The sequence below is a fragment of the Cervus canadensis genome, chromosome 5, assembly GCF_019320065.1.
Source record: "Cervus canadensis isolate Bull #8, Minnesota chromosome 5, ASM1932006v1, whole genome shotgun sequence".
Taxonomy (NCBI): domain Eukaryota; kingdom Metazoa; phylum Chordata; class Mammalia; order Artiodactyla; family Cervidae; genus Cervus; species Cervus canadensis.
This window is the reverse complement of record NC_057390.1, coordinates 14,350,088-14,369,950: the sequence shown is the minus strand read 5'-3', so window position 1 is coordinate 14,369,950 and position 19,863 is coordinate 14,350,088. Positions and strand designations below refer to the sequence as shown.

General features: G+C 40.7%; 1 protein-coding gene across 2 annotated transcripts in view; it reads left to right on the top strand.

Moving 5' to 3' along the window:
- Positions 1–19,863, top strand: part of NLRC4 (NLR family CARD domain containing 4) — a 44,961-nt gene that overhangs the window by 3,317 nt on the left and 21,781 nt on the right. The window contains exons 2-4 of one of the 2 annotated variants that reach the window (XM_043468273.1): positions 7,095–7,221; positions 9,094–9,354; positions 10,258–12,252. In XM_043468273.1, the coding sequence (XP_043324208.1) occupies position 7,221; positions 9,094–9,354; positions 10,258–12,252 (2,257 nt within the window). In that variant the 5' untranslated portion in view covers positions 7,095–7,220. The remainder of the gene's footprint in view (positions 1–7,094; positions 7,222–9,093; positions 9,355–10,257; positions 12,253–19,863) is intronic. The other variant, XM_043468274.1, reaches the window with a different exon arrangement.

Below are 19,863 nucleotides of genomic sequence, written 5' to 3'. Positions count from 1 at the left end.
AGCTTTAATCCAACTTTTTCACTCTCCTCTTTCACTTTTATCAAGAGGCTTTTTAGTTCACCTTCACTTTCTGCCATAAGGGTGGTATCATCTGCATATCTGAGGTTATTGATATTTCTCCCAGCAATCTTGATTCCAGCTTGTGCTATTTCCAGCCCAGTGTTTCTCATGATGTACTCTGCATATAAGTTAAATAAGCAGGGTGACAATATACAGCCTTGGTGTACTCCTTTTCCTACCTGGAACCAGTCTGTTGTTTCATGTCCAGTTCTAACTGTTGCTTCCTGACCTGCATACAGGTTTGTCAGGAGGCAGATCAGGTGGTCTGGTATTCCCATCTCTTTCAGAATTTTCCACAGTTTATTGTGATCCACACAGTCGAAGGCTTTGGCATAGTCAGTAAAGCAGAAATAGATGTTTTTCTGGAACTCTCTTGCTTTTTCGATGATCCAGTGGATGTTGGCAATTTGATCTCTGGTTCCTCTGCCTTTTCTAAAACCAGCTTGAACATCTGGAAGTTCACGGTTCATGTATTGCTGAAGCCTGGCTTGGAGAATTTTGAGCATTACTTTACTAGCATGTGAGATGAGTGCAATTGTGCAGTACTTTGAGCAATCTTTGGCATTGCCTTTCATTGGGATTGGAATGAAAACTGACCTTTTCCAGTCCTGTGGCCACTGCTGAGTTTTCCACATTTGCTGGCATATTGAGTGTAGCACTTTCATAGCATCATCTTTTAGGATTTTAAATAGCTCAACTGGAATTCCATCACATCCACTAGCTTTGTTCATAATGATGCTTTCTAAGGCCCACTTGACTTCACATTCCAGGATGTCTGACTCTAGGTGAGTGATCACACCATTGTGATTATCTGGGTCGTGAATATCTTTTTTGTACAGTTCTTCTGTGTATTCTTGCCACCTCTTCTTAATATCTTCTGCTTCTATTAGGTCCACACCATTTCTGTCCTTTATTGAACCCATCTTTGTGTGAAATATTCCCTTGATATCTCTAATTTTCTTGAAGAGATCTCTAGTCTTTCCCATTCTGTTGTTTCCCTCTATTTCTTTGCATTGATCGCTGAGGAAGGCTTTCTTATCTCTCCTGGTTATTCTTTGGGACTCTGCATTCAAGTGGGAATATCTTTCCTTTTTTCCTTTGCTTTTCACTTCTCTTCTTTTCACAGCTATTTGTAAGGCCTACTCAGACAACCATTTTGTCTTTTTGCATTTCTTTTCCATGGGGATGGTCTTGATCTCTGTCTCCTGTACAATGTCACGAACCTCCATCCATAGTTCATCAGACTCTTTATCAGATCTAGTCCCTTAAATCTATTTCTCACTTCCACTGTATAGTCATAAGGGATTTGATTTAGGTCATACCTGAATGGTCTATTGGTTTTCCCCACTTTCTTCAGTTTAAGTCTGAATTTGGCAATAAGGAGTTCATGATCTGAGCCACAGTCAGCTCCTGGTCTTGTTTTTGCTGACTGTATAGAGCTTCTCCATCTTTGGCTGCAAAGAATATAATCAATCTGTTTTCGGTGTTGACCATCTGGTGATGTCCATGTGTAGAGTCTTCTCTTGTGTTGTTGGAAGAGGGTGTTTACTATGACCAGTGCATTCTCTTGGCAAAACTCTATTAGCCTTTGCCCTGCTTCATTCTGTACGCCAAGGCCAAATTTGCCTGTTACTCCAGGTGTTGCTTAACTTCCTACTTTTGCATCCCAGTCCCCTATAATGAAAAGGACATCTTTTGGGTGTTAGTTCTAGAAGGTCTTGTAGGTCTTCATAGAACCACTGTTCAACTTCACCTTCTTCAGCATTACTGGTCAGGGCTTAGACTTGGATTACTGTGATATTGAATGGTTTGCCTTGGAAATGAACAGAGATCATTCTGTTGTTCCTGAGACTGCATCCAAGTACTGCATTTCGGACTCTTGTTGACTATGTTGGCTACTCCATTTCTTCTAAGGGATTCTTGCCCACGGTTGTAGATATAATGGTCATCTGAGTTAAATTTGCCCATTCCAGTCCATTTTAGTTTGCTGAGTGCTAAAATTTCGAGTGCTAAATTTGCTGAGTGCTAAAAACATCTCCTGTTTGAACACTTCCAATTTGCCTTGATTCATGGACCTAACATTCCAGGTGCCTATGCAATATTGCTCTTTACACCATCGGAGCTTGCTTCCATCACCAGTCACATCCACAACTGGGTGTTGTTTTTGCTTTGGCTCCATCTCTTCATTCTTTCTCGAGTTAGTTCTCCACTGATCTCCAGCAGCATATTGGGCACTTACCGACCTAGGGAGTTCTCTCAGTGTCCTATCTTTTTGCCTTTTCATACTGTTCATGGGGTTCTCAAGGCAAGAATACTGAAGTGGCTTGCCATTCCCTTCTCCAGTGGACCATGTTTTGTCAGAGCTCTCCACCATAACCCATCCATCTGGTCATGGCCCTACTCGGCATGGTTCATAGTTTCTTTGAGTTAGACAAGGCTGTGGTCCATGTGATTAGATTGGTTAGTTTTCTGTGACTGTGGTTTTCAATCTGTCTGCCTGCCCTCAGTTGATATCATGACCTGCTAATGAGTTCAGCAGCTTGAAAAATTGTCCTCAAGGACTCTGTTTCATCCTTTTTAGTTTTTCTTGCTTCTCTCATCTCCGAAAGCCTCAGATGCTTGGCACCTCACCCAGATGCACTGGGGTCCAGTTCTTTGGTATCCCATACATTAGTCATCTAAGAAGTTCCATCTTAATCTCGTTTATATGTCCAGTGATGAAAAGTTTGGCCCTAAGAGCATGACTATTTGCATCTTGGCAGCGTGTTCCTCACATATTTGACATTTAAACAAATCATTTCAGACACCCCCCTCCTTTATATAATTTAATTTTTAATAATAGTCATATGACAGGATTAATAATAGTAATGGCCAAAAGGACTCAGTGACAATTTTCTCTTTTTAAAAAATTTAATGTGGCAAAATACATGTAATATGATATTTACCATCTTAACCATTTTTAAAAATCAGACATTGGATTTTATTTTATTTGTTTACTTTTTGGCCACACCACATGGATTGTAGGGTCTTAGTTCCTGGAACCAATGCCCCAACTGTGGAAGCAGAGTCTTGAACACTGGATCGCCAGGGAACTCCCCTATCTCAACTATTTTTAAGTGTACAGTTCAGTAGCAGTTATGTACATTCACACTGTGATAGAACCTACAGAACTTTTGCATATTGCAAAATTGAAATTGCCTCCTTTAAGCAAGAATGCCCCATTTCCACCCTTCCAATAGCTCCTGGCAACCACCATTCTACTTCCTGTTTCTGTGAATGTTTTGGCTACTCTAGACATTTCATGTAAGTTAAAGCACACAGTTTTCATCTTTCTATGACTATTTTATTTCAGTTAGCATCATGTCCTCAAATTTCAGCAATATTGTAGTTTATGACAGTAGCCTCCTTCCTTTCCTTGGGACAGGATAATCTCTAAGTACATCCATGTTGCTGCAAATGGCATAATTTCATTCTTTTTAATGTCTGAGTAATATTCCATTGTGTATATGTACTACAACTTCTCCATCCATTCCTCTGTTGATGGACATTTAGTTTGCTTAAACCTAGGAATATTATTCAGCCATAAAGAAGAATGAAATGATGCCATTTGAAGCAATATGAATGGATCTAGAGATTATCAGAGTAAGTGAAATAAGTCAGACAGAGAAAGACAAATATCGTAAGATACTACCCATATGTGGAATCTAATTTTTTAAAAAGAGATACAAATGAACTTATTTACAAAACAGAAACAGTCTTACAGATAATGACAACAAACTTATGGTTACCAAAAGGGAAATGTCGGGGTAGGAGGGAGGGATAAACCAGGAGCTTTAGATGAACATACATACCAGAGGATCTTCCCAACCCAGGGATCAAACCCAGGTCTCCCACATTGCAAGCTGATTCTTTATTGTCTGAACCACCAGGGAAGTCCCAAACATTCACGCACTACTGTATGTAAGATATATAACCAACAAGGACCTACCGCATAGCACAGGAGATTCTATTCAGTATTCTACGATAACTTGTATGAGAAAAGAATCTAAAAAAGAATGAATATGTGTATATGTATAACTGAATCACTTAGCTGTAGACCTGAAACACAACATTGAAAATAAACTATACTCCAATAAAATTATAATATTTAAAAATAAATAAATAAAATATGATTCCAGGTTTCTGGCATCAGTCCCAGTGTTCTGTGTCTTGCATAGCCCTTTCTGCCCTGAGAAACAGAAATTATATAACTTGTTTTCTACTATGCAGACTAGGGAGGATTCACAAGTCTGGTCTGGTGAGCTTCCAGGAAATAAATTTTAAGTGTTTATATAAAGTTTATTCACACTTTCCTGATCTAGAAGTTATACAGGAAACAGCAGAGAACTGAAATAAACCAGGCTCTGAAGAGAGGGAACTCTTTAAGTGTAGGCAGAAGGGTTGAACTGTGACACCCTGTAGCATCCACAACTTGGAAAACAGGAGGTTTGATTCTAGGACTTAGGTGATTTAGAAGCTGCATTACTATTAATGTTCGCCATCATTTCCTGTTTCTCTGTTCTGATTGCTTTTGCTATGTAATAAACTGCCCTAACTTGTCATGGTAAAAATAAAATAAAACAAAATAAAATTAATATGGGAATGCAAACAATTCTCAAAAAGAAAATAATTGAAGAGTTTACACTACCTTTTTTCAACACTTACTATAAGGATACAGTCATCAAGACAGTGTGATATTGGCATAAGAACAGACATAAACCAGTGGAACAGAATAGAGTCCAGAAATAGATTCACAAATTCAATGGGTAAAAGATATTCTCAACCAATCATGATGGAAACACTGTATATCCCTATGGGAAAAAAGTGAAACTCAACTCCTTATCTCACATCATAACCAAGAAAATTATCTCACAGGGGATCAATGGGGATTTCCCTGGTGGTCTAGCAGTTAAGAGTCTGTCTGCCAGTGTAGGGGACACAGGTTCAATCCCTGGTCCAGGAAATAAAATCACACATGCTGCGGAGCACTGAAGCCCATGCACCACAACTACTGAACCCCCAAGCTCTGGAGCCCATGTGCCCCAGAAACAGAAGTCACTGCACCAAGAAGCCCACGGATCACAACCAGAGAGCAGCCGCCACTTGTTAAAATGAGGGAACACCCAGGTGCAGCAGCGAAGACCCAATGCAGCCAAAAATAAGCAGACAAACAAATAAATAGGACCTAAATAAGATCTAAACTGACAAAACCTCTAGAAGAAAATAGGTGAAAATCTTTGTAGCTCAGGATGAGAATGATTTTGTTGATAGGACACAAAAAGCATAAATCAAAGAAGAAAAAATTAGTAAGTTGGTCTTCATAAAAATAAAAATGTTTTGCTCTTCAAAAGATGCAGAGGAATAAAAGGCAAACCACTGTACTAATCATATTTTTTATTTTCCGTAGTTTATGGAAATAGAAACATGTGTCTGTAAAGATACTTGTCCATGAATGTTCACAGAAGCTTCATTCATGACAGCCAAAAACTGGAAACGAACCAAATGTCTATCAACTGAACTAATAGGTAAATAGATCTTTTCCAACAGTGAAATACCGCTCAGCCATTTAAAAAGGACTGAACTATCAACACCTGTAAACAATGAGGCAAATTTTAACAGCACAATAGTAAGTGAAAGGAGCCAGACACAAGAGTAACACTACAACTGTCCATTTACATGAACTTCTAGAACAGGCAGGGGGTTCCCAGGTGGCTCAGTGGCAAAAGAATCTGCCTGCCAATGCAGGAGACTCAGGAGAAGTGGGTTCCAACCTTGGGTCGGGAAGGTCCCCTGGAGGAGGAAATGGCCACCCATCCTAGTATTCTTGCCTGGAAAATCCGACAGACAGAGGATATCGGTGGGCTACAGCCCACAGGGTCGCAAAAAATTGGACACAACTGAGCACACATGTTGCCCTAATGGTCCGGTAGCAAGCGATGAGAATGAAGACAGAACACGAAATCTGGAGCAATGGGCCAAGGGACCTGCAGCCTCTACTGGACTGAGGTGTAGAGTCCACTCTGAGTCCAGATTTTACTCCTAATTGCAGATTACAAGACTTTCTTAGATCTTATCTTTCTCAAGACACTACACTGGCATAGCCCAGATCTCCTTGTTTTTACCCCAGGCCTTTCCCTTCTGGGCTAGTCTTGGGAACACTTAGCAAGTTGTGTAGGCAGCATTCATGCCTGATGCTGACCCGGTGTTCCAAGGTCCATGCTTTCATAATCCCAGTCATATTCCCTTCTGGGTCTGGTCTTGGGATATGTAACAAGGCGATTATTCTAAGAAAAACATGAAAGATAATCATTAACACAGTTTCTTAATATACGCTGTTTTTCCAGGTGCTATTTCTGTGAAATTTCTCAAGGCTGTGAAAGTACGTTATTAGGAATTCCCACTACACACACACACATGTGCTAGAACAGGCAGAAGTAATTTATAGTTAAAGAAATCAGATCAGTGATTGCTTTGATGGGGACTATAAAAAGGCACAAGGGAACTTTCTGCACTGATGGGAATTTTCTAAATCTTGACTGGGGAAAAATTAACTTTGGTGTATACATTTGTGAAAGTTCCTTGTATTTTATTGTGTGTGAAGTATACGTCAATGAGATTGATTTTTAAAACGAGGCCGTCTGGGGACGCCCCTGGTGATCCAGTGGTTAAGATTTGCCTTCCAGTGCAGGGAGTATGGGTTCAACCCCTGGTCAGGGAGTTAAGACCCCATATGCCTCATGGCCAAGGAACCAAAACATAAAACAGAAATGATGTTGTAACAAATTCAGTAAAGACTATAAAAATGGTCCAAATAAAAAAAATCTTAAAAAAAAAATGAAGCAGTTTAATACTTAACTGGTACAGGAAGGTCTCAAAAACTTCAGCAAATGAGAAAAACAGATGTCAAACATTATGTAATCTGTGTTCTTCTTGGTGTGGAAAAAAAGAAAAGGAAAGTGACAATGGTTGCTTCCTGATAGTTTCTGTCTTGTTAGTTTTACAGAATGAGGAGCCATTTTACAGAAAGAAGAGGATAATATTGGAGTCATATTTGATTTCTCCCTTTGGAAATAATACTGTCTTTTGAGATACAGAAAGCTGGGAAGTTTTTATTCAGAAAAAGTAAGTATACTAGAAATCAAATCTGCCTGATTACACAGTGTGCTTTCAAATATGGGTGGTATTGAATAGAAAAATCAATTTATGCCTCCCTTTGATCAGTTATATATGGAATTCCCATCATATATTCTTCTGTGATTTTGAGAATTCAGTTATAAATATGGTGGCCAGTGATAAATGGCAGAACCACAGATAAGCCACAAAGAGTGATGGTTTTAAAACATTGGTCCCCTGCCATCACCTGCTCAGGCTTACCCTCCTGGTAAGACAGCACAGAGGTCTGTCAAGATTATTGTGAAGAAACAGGGTGCAGATCTAAGTGACAACAAAGATGTAACTCTTTCCACCCTGATGACCAGGTCTAGAGTACGCTGTCCAATGTAGATAGTAGCAAGTAGCCATATGTGTCTATTTAAAATGTGAATTTAAATAAACAAAGATTAAATAAAATTATAATTCAGTCACACAGTCACACAGTCATGCGAGCCACATTTCAACTGCTCAATATAGAACATGTGTATCATCTCAGAAGATGTGGCGACATTCCAGCTGAGGTTAGCAGTAGTGATCAGCGACAGAGACAAGGAGGACCTGGGATGGGACTCTGGGGGTCTGAGCGCCTGACGATGCAGTTCAGATCTGAGAGTCCTTGGGGTCTTTGGGAGCAGATATCCACTTGGATCTGTCAAGAAAGATATGAAAAGCAGGAGCAGCCTAGCCCGGGAGAAAAGTAATGCAGACAATGTCTGAGAGTACGACACCAGAGAGACATTTCTCAGAGCTGGCAGGGACTGCCTGGGAGAGTTAGATCTTGGCAAGTCAGACATGAGACAGCTTTTCCAGGGAACCTCACCACGAGAGATGAGCGTTTTGCAGTGATACTCTTCAGAAAACACCAAATTTCACCACAGATGAAATGCGCTACTCCTTTGAGTGATGGCAACAGAATAATGGCTAACAATAGTAGCTAACATTTATTGAGCTATTACTTTCTATGAAATACTATACATGAATTCTCATTACAACTTCATAAGTAACTTCTCAACTCCATTGTACAGATAAGGAACCAATGGTATACTGGAGCTGGTTCTTACTGTTTTATGAGACCTGATTGCTGAATGTTTATGCTTTATGCTAGCCAGCTGACATACACTGTTAGCTTGAAATTGGCCACAGTGGAAATATTTATAATGTGCACGTTGGTAGGTACTATGGATCTGGGCCTTTACCCTCAGAGAGGCAGTGTTTTCAACAGTTAGCAGTGCAGCACTGAAGCCGGAAGAGGCTTAGCAACTTGCCAAGGCTGCCCTGCTGGCTCAGATGGTAAAGAATCTGTCTGCCAACGCAGGATACCTGGGTTTGACTCCTGGGTTGGGAAGATTCCCTGGAGAAGGAAATGACTACCCACTCCAGTATTCTTGACTGGAGAATTCCATGGACAGAGGAGCCTGACCGGCTACAGTCCATGGGGTCACAAAGAGTCAGACTTGACTGAGCAACTAACGCTTTCACTTTCTCAGGGTTACACAGATGGTAGCAACTGGCAGACTGTATGCTAGTTTCCTTGTTTGAAATCCCAACATCTTACCCCTCTGACCTGACTCTTGTACAGTGAGGACAAGATTACTCACTTTACTTTGTTATCAGAGAATAAAACATCTTGTTCACCAAGGACTCTGATGTTAAGAATGAGGGGCTTTACAGAGCTCTTCTTGAAGGCCTGGAATTCAAGCATTCAGCATCCCCATAATTCAAGATAGGTCCAAAGAAGGTGGTGGTAGGGGGATGAATAACACTAATGCTCTGGCAACATGATGCTAGTATACATATTTTGTATAAATGAATAAATATGTATATTTCCCCTCACTCCCTCAGTGAATTTCATAAAGGAGAACAGTCAAGTTCTCATTCAAAGGATGGGAATGACTGTGATAAAGCAAATTTTGGATGAGCTATTTGTATGGAATGTTATGAATTACGAAGAAGTAGATGTCATTTGCTGCGAGAAGTTTGAGCAGGATGCTGCAAGAGCGGTCATTCACATGATTTTGAAGAAGGGTTCAGAAGCCTGTAACCTCTTTCTTAAATCCCTTGAAAAGTGGAACTATCCTCTGTTTCAGGAATTGCATGGACTAAGTAAGTATCAGTTTGCTTTTATATGTTCTACAAACAGAATAAACCATGAAGAAGATCCATAATCCCCACCACAGAGCCTCTGCTCTCCTCCCTTTTCAAATTCCTGGGCTGTGAGCTTTGGTCACATTCAGGAAAAGCTCAGACACTCTCAGGAAAAACACTCCCACTAGATTACTTGATGGTGAAGCCAAATAGGAAACTCCCAAGGTCAGGGAATAAACGATTTAGCATAGTCTGACTTCAGAATCAAACTGGATAATGAAGGTACTTAAGTAGTCAATGCAGGGACTCACCTGGCAGTTCAGTGGTTAAGACCTCACACTTCCACTGCAAGGGGCACAGGTTCGATCCCTGGTCAGGGAACTAAGATCCGTCATGCCAAGTGCCCCCCACCCCTAAAAAAGGGAAGTCAATGCAATAGTAGTTTTCAATACTCCTCAATCTGATGAGGACCATCTTTGGACAAGTGGCCCCGTGACTACCTACTCTGATCCAAGCACCATGCTAAAGAGAGCCTGAGTGACTAAAGAAGCATGATTCCGCTTTTCATGAAATATTAATCAAGGTTAACTCTTGATTTGCTGAGCATCACCCCAGACCATCATTCTAAGCCATTTCCCCACTAGTCTCATGCACTTTCCTTATCCCAAACACTGGCTCGTCTCCTTTCCAAACAGCTGCTACAAAGTCTGGTGGTGGAAAGGAAGAAACAGAAGGGGAATGAAGGTAAGGGGTAACAGGGAAAAGCAGGAGTAAATGTCTGGAACCCTTTCTGCCAGTTCGGAACTGGGGAAGGAAATTAAAGTCAGATTCTCAGCACCAGCCCTCCTTCCTCCTCCTGAACACTAAGTTCTGGGGAAACACAGAACTGGGTCCTCTTTAACCTCACCTCTTCTCTAACAGGTCTTTTTCATCAGATGTCAGAAGAAGACTTAGATGATTTTGCTAAGAAATTAAAGTACTTCTATCAGAGCCCATCTTTTCTCAACTTCTATCCCCTGGGTGAAGATATTGACATCATGTTTAATTTGAAAAGCACCTTCACAGAACCGGTGCTATGGAAGAAGGACCAACACCATCACCGCCTGGAGCAGCTGACACTGAGTGGCCTGCTGGACACTCTTCAGAGCCCCTGCATCATCGAAGGGGAATCAGGCAAAGGGAAGTCCACTCTGCTGCAGCGCATCGCCATGCTCTGGGCCTCAGGAGAGTGCCAGGCTCTCACCAAGTTCAAATTAGTCTTCTTTCTTCATCTGAGCAGGGTCCAGGGTGGACTCTTCAAAACCCTGTGTGACCAACTCCTGGATATACCTGATGTGATCAGTAAGCAGACTTTCATGGCCAGGCTGCTGAAGTTACGGCAGAGGGTTCTTTTTCTCCTTGATGGCTATAATGAATTCAAGGCCCAGAACTGCCCAGAAATTGAAGCCCTGATAAAGGAAAACCACCGCTTCAAGAATATGGTTATCGTCACCACCACCACAGAGAGCCTGAGGTACATCCGGCAGTTTGGGGCACTGGTTGCCGAGGTGGGGGATATGACTGAGAGCAGTGCCCAGACTCTCATCCAGGAAGTGCTGAGAAAGGAGTTCGCTGAAGGCTTGTTGCTCCAAATTCAGAAATCCAGGTGCCTGAGGAATCTGATGAAGACCCCTCTGTTTGTGGTCATCACTTGTGCAATTCAGATGGGAAAAAGTGAGTTCCACTCTCACACACAAACCACGCTGTTCTGTGCCTTCTATGATCTGCTAATAAATAAAAACAGGCATAAACGTAAAGGGCTGGCTCCAAGTGAAGTCACTCAGAGCTTGGACCACTGTGGAGACCTAGCTCTGGAGGGTGTATTCTCCCGCAGGTTTGATTTCGAACCAGATGACTTGTCCAATGTGAACGAGGATGTCCTGCTGACAACAGGACTCCTCTGTAAATACACAGCTCAACGGTTCAAGCCAAAGTATAAATTCTTTCATCAGTCATTCCAGGAGTACACCGCAGGACGCAGACTCAGCAGTTTACTGACATCTGGAGAACCAGCGGAGGTGACCAAGGGGAATGGTCACCTGCAGAAAATGGTTTCCATTTCAGACATTACATCCAAGTACAGCAACCTGCTCCTGTACACGTGTGGCTCCTCTGCCGAAGCCACCCGGGCTGTTCTGAAACACTTGTCAGCAGTGTATCAACATGGCAGTCTCCTTGGACTTTCCGTCACCAAGAGGCCTCTCTGGAGGCAGGAATCCATGCAAAATACGAAAAGCACCACTGTGCAAGAAATTCTGAAAGCCATAAACATCAATTCCTTTACAGAGTGTGGAATCAACTTATTCCATGAGAGTATATCCACATCTAGCCTGAGCAAAGAATTTGAAGGTTTCTTTCGTGGTAAAAGCTTATATATCAACTCAGAGAATATCCCTGACTACTTATTTGACTTCTTTGAAGATTTGCCTAACTGTGCAAGTGCTCTGGACTTCGTTAAACTGGACTTCTATGGAGGGGCTGTGGCTTCGTGGGACAAAACCACAGAAGACATAAGCAGGACCCAGGATCAAGAGTTCTCAGGAACCTACATTCCCAGCAGGGCTGTGTCTTTGTTCTTCAACGGGAAGCAGGAGTTCAAGACCTTGGAAGTCACACTCCGGGATTTCTGCAAGTTGAGTAAGAAAGATATCAAATATCTGGAGAAAATATTCAGCTCAGCTACAAGCCTCAGGTTGCACATTAAGAGATGTGTTGGAATGGCTGGAAGCCTCAGTTCAGTCCTCACCACCTGTAAGACCATTCATTCCCTCATAGTGGAAGCCAGTCCCCTCACCCTAGAAGACGAGCAGCGTATCACATCTGTGACAAACCTGCAGACCTTGGGTATTCATGACCTACAGATTCAACGGCCACCAGGTATTATGAACACCAGCAGCTTAAGCTATAATCCAACCTGGTTATTTATTGCAGAAATATTAGCTATCATTTGTTTTGCTTGAAATTTTCCAATAGTTTCGACCAGGAGTCAGGACTTAGAAGGGAAGTGGGAGGGCTTGGGAGAGAGTTCCTTGCTGGGGGAAGGCTGTCAGGTCGGGAGGCCCTAGGGTGGATTCCCAGAACTGAAGCCCTATAGTCTGACTGCATAGCTATGCGGCAGTGTGTACGGTGGTGTGTGAGTGTGTGTGTGTATGTAGGCGTGTGTGTGCGTGTGTTTGTATACAGTAGGTTAAGGTTGTTTTCTGTGAACCCTCCATCTTGTCAGCATCTCTGTCTCATCCCAACACTCACTGCTTTCCTACCAAGTAGCACCTGTCCTTCTTTGAAGTCTGTGAGGAAAACCACCCATTAAATGATCACCTGCAGAAGCTAGTGGCCAGTCGTGTCAGCATATACCCAGTCCCACCTCCACCCCAAGCATCATTCATTTTGAAAGAAAATTTTGGGAACAGGTTTTGCCTAACATGAAGAAATTCGAGACATCAGACACAATACATACAGGGTAAATCTTTCTGGGTAAAGGGGAGTTTTCCCCAAATTCAAAATAACACTAAAGGTGAGGGTTACCTGTGTAGACCCTTACCTGTGTAGACCAGCCACACCTGTGTAGATCCCTCCTGTTGACCAGAGCAAGGGCTGCCGAGTTCTCTGTAGTTACGGGTCGACAGGAGCCTTGCTTTATGTGACTGTAATCTGTGATTGGTTTTCATCCACAAATGATTTTCCTTTTGGCTCTGCCTCACTTGTCACCATGTAGAGGACATTTTCTATCATCTTGAGAACCTAGAATCTTTTGTACAGATAAGCTTTGCAACCTTCTACTTAATACAAGAATCCCTTCTATAAGGTTCTGGATAGTTACTCAGACTATTAGACTACCTTCTGTGTTAGAAGGCTTATTGTCTCCTCTTGATGGCAATTCCTTTGTGCCAATTTGGCAAACTGGTCACCTACAGGCTGAATTTGATCTACATATAATTAAAAATTTCCTTTTTAATGCTAGCCAATATTTTGTTCTTAATATTTTAAATTTATTTTTTTAGTAAGATATTCACGTGGTCCAAATTATAAAATAATCTATAACGAAAAGTCTCCTTCCTTTCCCTCTCCCCTCACAATGATTCTTTTCCTTGAAGGAGCTGTCACCATTTTGAAGTTGGGAGATGTCATATGAAAATACAGGATTCTCATTTCTCTTTAAAATTACAGACTTGACAATTGCACTTGGTTTCAGCTGGCTAGAGCCTCATGATCTGATCCTATGCTCTTTGGACAAGACACATAATCTCCAGTAAGACACAGAGGTCACCTATTCTACTTCTTGTAATAACATCATCTCCCTCATCCTCTCTGACATTTGAGTGTGTAATCAGCACTTATTTTTTCTTACAGCTATGATCTAGTCAGTACTGAAGAGCATGTAGGTTATTTTCAGCTTGGGCAATTATAAGTAAAGCTACTATAAACATTATTATGCAAGTTTTTATGTAAAAATAAGCTTTCAATTCACTTGGGTAAATACCTAGTGCTGGAACTGCTGAGCCATATGACAAGTGCTTGTTTAACTTTTGAAGAAACTTCCCAGCTATTTTCCACTCTGTACCTTTTACATTTTCAATAGCAATACATAAGAATTTTAGTTGTTCTGCATTCTCACTAGCACTTAGTATTCTTCCTATTTTTCTCTTTTGTTTCATTTTATAATTAAAAAAAAAAAAGGAAACAACAATACCAAGTGCTGCTGAGGATATGGAGAAACTAGAACTCTATGCATAGTGTTATCTCATCAGAGTTGGCTGATAAAAGTTGAAAATTTTTCATGCGCTTATTTGCCAACTTAATGAAATGTCTGTTCAAGTTTTTACTCATTCTTAATTGGGTTAATTTGTTTTCTTAGTGTTGCATTTTAAGTGTTTTTTTTTTAATACATTCTGCATACAAGTCCTTTGTCAGATAAGTGATTTGAAAATATTTTCTCCAATCTGTAGTCTTTTCATTCTTTAAAAGTGCCTTTCATAGGACAAAAGTTTTATTGCAGTCCACTTTTTCTCTTTGTGAATCATGCTTTTGGTGGCATGTCTAAGAACACTTTGCATAACCCCAGGTCAACATGATTTTTTCCATATTTTCTTTTGAAGCTTTACATTTTACATTTAGATCTGTGATGCATTTTGAGTTAACATTTGTATAAACTGTTAAGTTTAGATCAAGGTTCATTTTTCTTCCCTATGGATATCCAGTTATACTGTTTATTGAAATGACAATTCTATCATGTTTGAATAACCTTTTAATCTTTGCCCAGATTATTTGGCTATAGTTGTATGGGTATAATTCTGAATACTATTTTCAATTGATCTTTCATGTGCCAATATCCATGCCTATTTTTTGTCAATACTCCATTGTCTTAGTAACTTTTGTTTATAGTAAGTCACAAAATTGGGTAGTATTATTTCTTCAAATTACTTTTTATTTTTCTAAAAAATTACAAAATATTCCAGTTCCTTTGTTCTTCCATATAAATTTTTAGAATCACTTTTTTTTTTTTTTTTTGGCTAGGCCTCATAGCCTGTGGGTTCTTGGGATCTTAGTTCCTCAACCAGGGACTGAATCTGAGCCCTCGGTAGTGAAAACACAGAGTTCTAACCACTAGATCAGCAGTGAATTCCAAAGAATCACATTTATATTGTCAAAAATTCTTCCTGAGATCTTGGTTGGAATTACATTGATCTACAGACTAATTTGGGGCTCTCCACGTGGGACAAGTGGTAAAGAACATGCCTGTCAATACAGGAGACGTAAAGAGACACTGGTTCGATCCTTGGATCCAGAAGACCCCCTGGAGGAGGGCATGGAACCCACTTTAGTCTTTTTACCTGGAGAATTCCATGGACAGAGGAGCTTAGAGGGCTACAGTCCATAGCTTCATGAAGAGTCAGATATGACTGAGGTAACTTGGCACACACATGCATAGACTAATTTAGAGAGAACTGACATAATTTTTATGTTGACTATTTCAACCTATGACCATGGTTCCTCTTTCTATTTATTTAGATTTTTCTTAATTTTTTTTCATTATTTTGAACTTTTCATCATGTTGATCCTGTATATGTTTTATTAGATTTATACCTTTTACATTCTTTTGGAGCTGTCGTAAATGGTATTTTAAAAAATCTGGTTACTGGGATTTCCCTGGCAGTCCAGTGACTAAGATCTCTTGCTCCCAATGCAAGGGGCCTGGGTTCAATCCCAGGTCATGGAACTAGATCCCAAGTGCCACAACTAGGCTGCAATGAAGATCAAGATCCCTTGTGCTGCAACTAAGACCTGGTGAAGCCAATATAAATAAATAAATATCTTTAAAAAATCTGGTTACCAATTATTTATTGCTACTAGAGAAATTCAGTTCAGTTCAGTCGCTCATTCGTGTCCAGCTATTTGCGATCCCATGGACTGTAGCACAGCAGGCTTCCCTGTCCATCACCAACTCCCAAAGCTTGCTCAAACCCATGTCCATTGAGTCAGTGATGCTATCCAACCATCTCATCCTCTATCATCCCCATCTCCTCCTACCTTCAATCTTTTCCAGCATCAGGTTCTTTTCAAATGAGTCAGCTCTTCACATCAGGTGGCCACGGTATGGAAGCTTCTGTTTCAGCATCAGTCCTTCCAATGAACACCCAGGACTGGTCTCCTTTAGGATGGACTGGTTGGATCTCCTTGCAGTCCAAGGGACTTTCAAGAGTCTTATCCAACACCACGGTTCAAAAGCATCAATTCTTCAGCGCTCACCTTTCTTTATAGTCCAACTCTCACATCCATACATGACTACTGGAAAAACCAAAGCTTTCACTAGATGGATCTTTGTTGGCAAAGTTATGTCTCTGCTCTTTAATATGCTGTCTAGGTTGGTCATAGCTTTTCTTCCAAGGAGCAAGCATCTTTTAATTTCATGGCTACAGTCACCATTTGCATTGATTTTAGACCCCCCCAAAATAAAGTTTGTCACTGTTTCCACTGTTTCCCCATCCATTTGCCATGAAGTGATGGGACCTGATGCCAAGATCTTTGTTTTCTGAATGTTGAGTTTTAAGCCAACTTTTTTGCTCTCCTCTTTCATTAGGAGGCTCTTTAGTTATTCTTCACTTTCTGCCATAAGGGTGGTGTCATCTGCATATCTGAGGTTATTGATATTTCTCCTGGCATCTTGATTCCAGCTTGTGCTTCATCCAGTCTGGCATTTCACATGATGTACTCTGCATGTAAGTTAAATAAACAGGGTGACAATATACAGCCTTGACATACTCCTTTCCCAGTTTGGAGCCAGTTTGTTGTTCCATGTACAGTTCCAACTATTGCTTCTTGACCTGCATACAGATTTCTCAGGAGGCAGATAAGGTGGTCTGGTATTCCCATCTCTTTCAGAATTTTTCAGTTTGTTGTGATTCACACAGCCAAAGGCTTAGACATAATCAATAAAGCAGAAATAGATGTTTTTCAGGAACTCTCTTGCTTTTTCAATGATCCAATGGATGTTGGCAATTTGATCTCTGCCATTCCTCTGACTTTTCTAAATCCACTTGAACATCTGGAAGTTCACAGTTCACGTATTGCTGAAGACTGGCTTGGAGAATTTTGAGCATTACTTTACTAGCGTGTGAGATGAGTGCAATTGTGTGGTAGTTTGAGCATTCTTTGGCATTGCCCTTCTTTGGGATTGGAATGAAAACTGACCTTTTCCAGTCCTGTGGCCACGCTGCATTTTCCAAATTTGCTGGCATATTGAGTGCAGCACTTTCACAGCATCATCTTTTAGGATTTGAAATAGCTGAACTGGAATTCCATCACCTCCACTAGCTTTGTTCCTAGTGATACTTCCTAAGGCCCACTTGACTTCACATTCCAGGATGTCTGGCTTTAGGTGAGTGATCACACCATCATGATTATCTGGGTCGTGAAGATCTTTTTTGTACAGTTCTTCTGTGTGTTCTTGCCACCTCTTCTTAATATCTTCTGCTTCTGTTAGGTCCATACCATTTCTGTCCTTTATTGTTCCCATTTTTGCATGAAATGTTTCCTTGGTATCTCTAATTTTCTTGAAGAGATCTCTAGTCTTTTTCATTCTATTGTTTTCCTCTATTTCTTTCCATTGATCACTGAGGATGGCTTTCTTTCTTATCTCTCCTTGCTATTCCTTGGAACTCTCCATTCAAATGGGTATCGCTTTCCTTTTCTCCTTTGCCTTTAGCTTCTCTTCTTTTCTCAACTATTTGTAAGGCCTCCTCAGACGACCATTTTGCCTTTTTGCATTTCTTTTTCTTGGGGATGGTCTTGATCACTGCCTCCTGTACAGTGTCACCAACCTCCATCCATAATTCTTCAGGCACTCTGCCTATCAGATCTAATCCCTTGAATCTAGTTGTCACTCCCACTGTATAATCATAAGGGATTTGATTTAGGTCATACCTGAATGGTCTAGTGGTTTTCCCCACTTTCTTCAATTTAAGTCTGAATTTGGCAATAAGGAGTTCATGATCTGAGGCACAGTCAGCTCCAAGTTTTGTTTTTGCTTACTGTTTAGAGCTTCTCCATCTTTGGCTTCAAAGAATATAATCAATCTGATTTTGGTATTGGCCATCTGGTGATGTCCATGTGTAGAGTCTTCTCTTGTGTTGTTGGAAGAGGGTGTTTACTATGACCAGTGCGTTCTCTTGGCAAAACTCTATTAGCCTTTGCCCTGCTTCATTCTGTACGCCAAGGCCAAATTTGCCTGTTACTCCAGGTGTTGCTTAACTTCCTACTTTTGCATCCCAGTCCCCTATAATGAAAAGGACATCTTTTTTGGGTGTTAGTTCTAGAAGGTCTTGTAGGTCTTCATAGAACCACTGTTCAACTTCAGCTTCTTCAGCATTACTGGTCAGGGCATAGACTTGGATCACTGTGATATTGAATGGTTTGCCTTGGAAATGAACAGAGATCATTCTGTCATTTTTGAGACTGCACCCAAGAACTGCATTTTAGACTCTTTTGCTGACTATGATGGCTACTCCATTTCTTCTAAGGGATTCTTGCCCACAGTGGTAGATATAATGGTCATCTGAGTTAAATTTGCCCATCCCAGTCCATTTTAGTTCACTGATTCCTAAAATTTCGATATTTACTCTTGCCCTCTCCTGTTGGACCGCTTCCAATTTACCCTGATTCATGGACTTTTAACATTCTCGGTTCCTATGCAATATTGCTCTTTACAGTATCAGACTTTACTTCCATCACCAGTCACATCCACAACTGGGCGTTGTTTTTGCTTTGGCTCCATCTCTTCATTCTTTCTGGAGTTATTTCTCCACTCTTCTCCAGTAGCATATTGGGCATCTACTGACCTGGGGAGTTCATCTTTCAGCGTCCTATCTTTTTGCTTTTTCATACTGTTCATGGGGTTCTCGAGGCAAGAGTACTGAAGTGGCTTGCCATTCCCTTCTCCAGTGGACCATGTTTTGTCAGAACTGTCCACCATGACCTGTCCATATTGGGTGGCCCTATACAGCATGGCTCATAGTTTCATTGAGTTAGACAAGGCTGTGGTCCATGGGATCAGTTTGATTAGTTTTCTGTGATAGTGATTTTCATTCTGTCTGCCCTCTGACAGATAAGGATAAGAGGCTTATGGAAGCTTCCTGATGGGAGAGGCTGACTGTGGGGGAAACTGGATTTTGTTATGATAGGCGGGGCCATGCTTAGTAAATCTTTAACCCAATTTTTCGTTGATGGGCAGGGCTGTGTTCCCTCCGTGTTGTTTGACCTGAGACCAAACTATGCTGGAGGTAATGAAGATAATGGGGACCTCCTTCAAAGGTCCCATGCTCGCTCTGCCACAGTCAGTGCCCCCCGACCCTGCAGCAGAAATACAATTGATTTTTGTGTGTGTTGATATTGTACTCTGTATCTATGATAAACTTATTTCATGTCCCCTCCAAAAAGAATATTTTTATTCCTTCCATTCCAATTTGTATACTTTTTATTTCATTGTCTTGTCTCATTGCATTGATTATGACTTGCAGTACATAGTGTTGAACAGAAGAGATGAGAGTGAACATCCTCCCTTGTTTCTGATCTTAGCGAGAAAGCATTCAGACTTTCACTATTAAGTATGACATTCATTAATTGTCATTTTTTGTTTTTTTTTAAGTTGCTTTTTATCAGGTTGAGGAAGTTTCCTTCTATTCCTAGGTGGCTGAAAGTTTTTCTCATGAATAATTATTAGATTATGACAAATATTTTTGCTGTATCAATTTATATGATCATTTCATTTTTCTTATCTAGAATGTTAATATAGTGAATTACATGGGTTGATTTTCAAATATCAAAACAATCGTGCATTCCTGTATGAAGCTCACTTGGTGGTAGTATAATATTCTTTTTATGTATGGCTGGACTCCTTGGTAATATTTTGTTGAGAATTTTGGCTCCTGTGTTCATGAGTGATATTGCTTCAAAGTTTTTTTTGTTTTATTTTCTTGGTCTTGTTTCATGCTG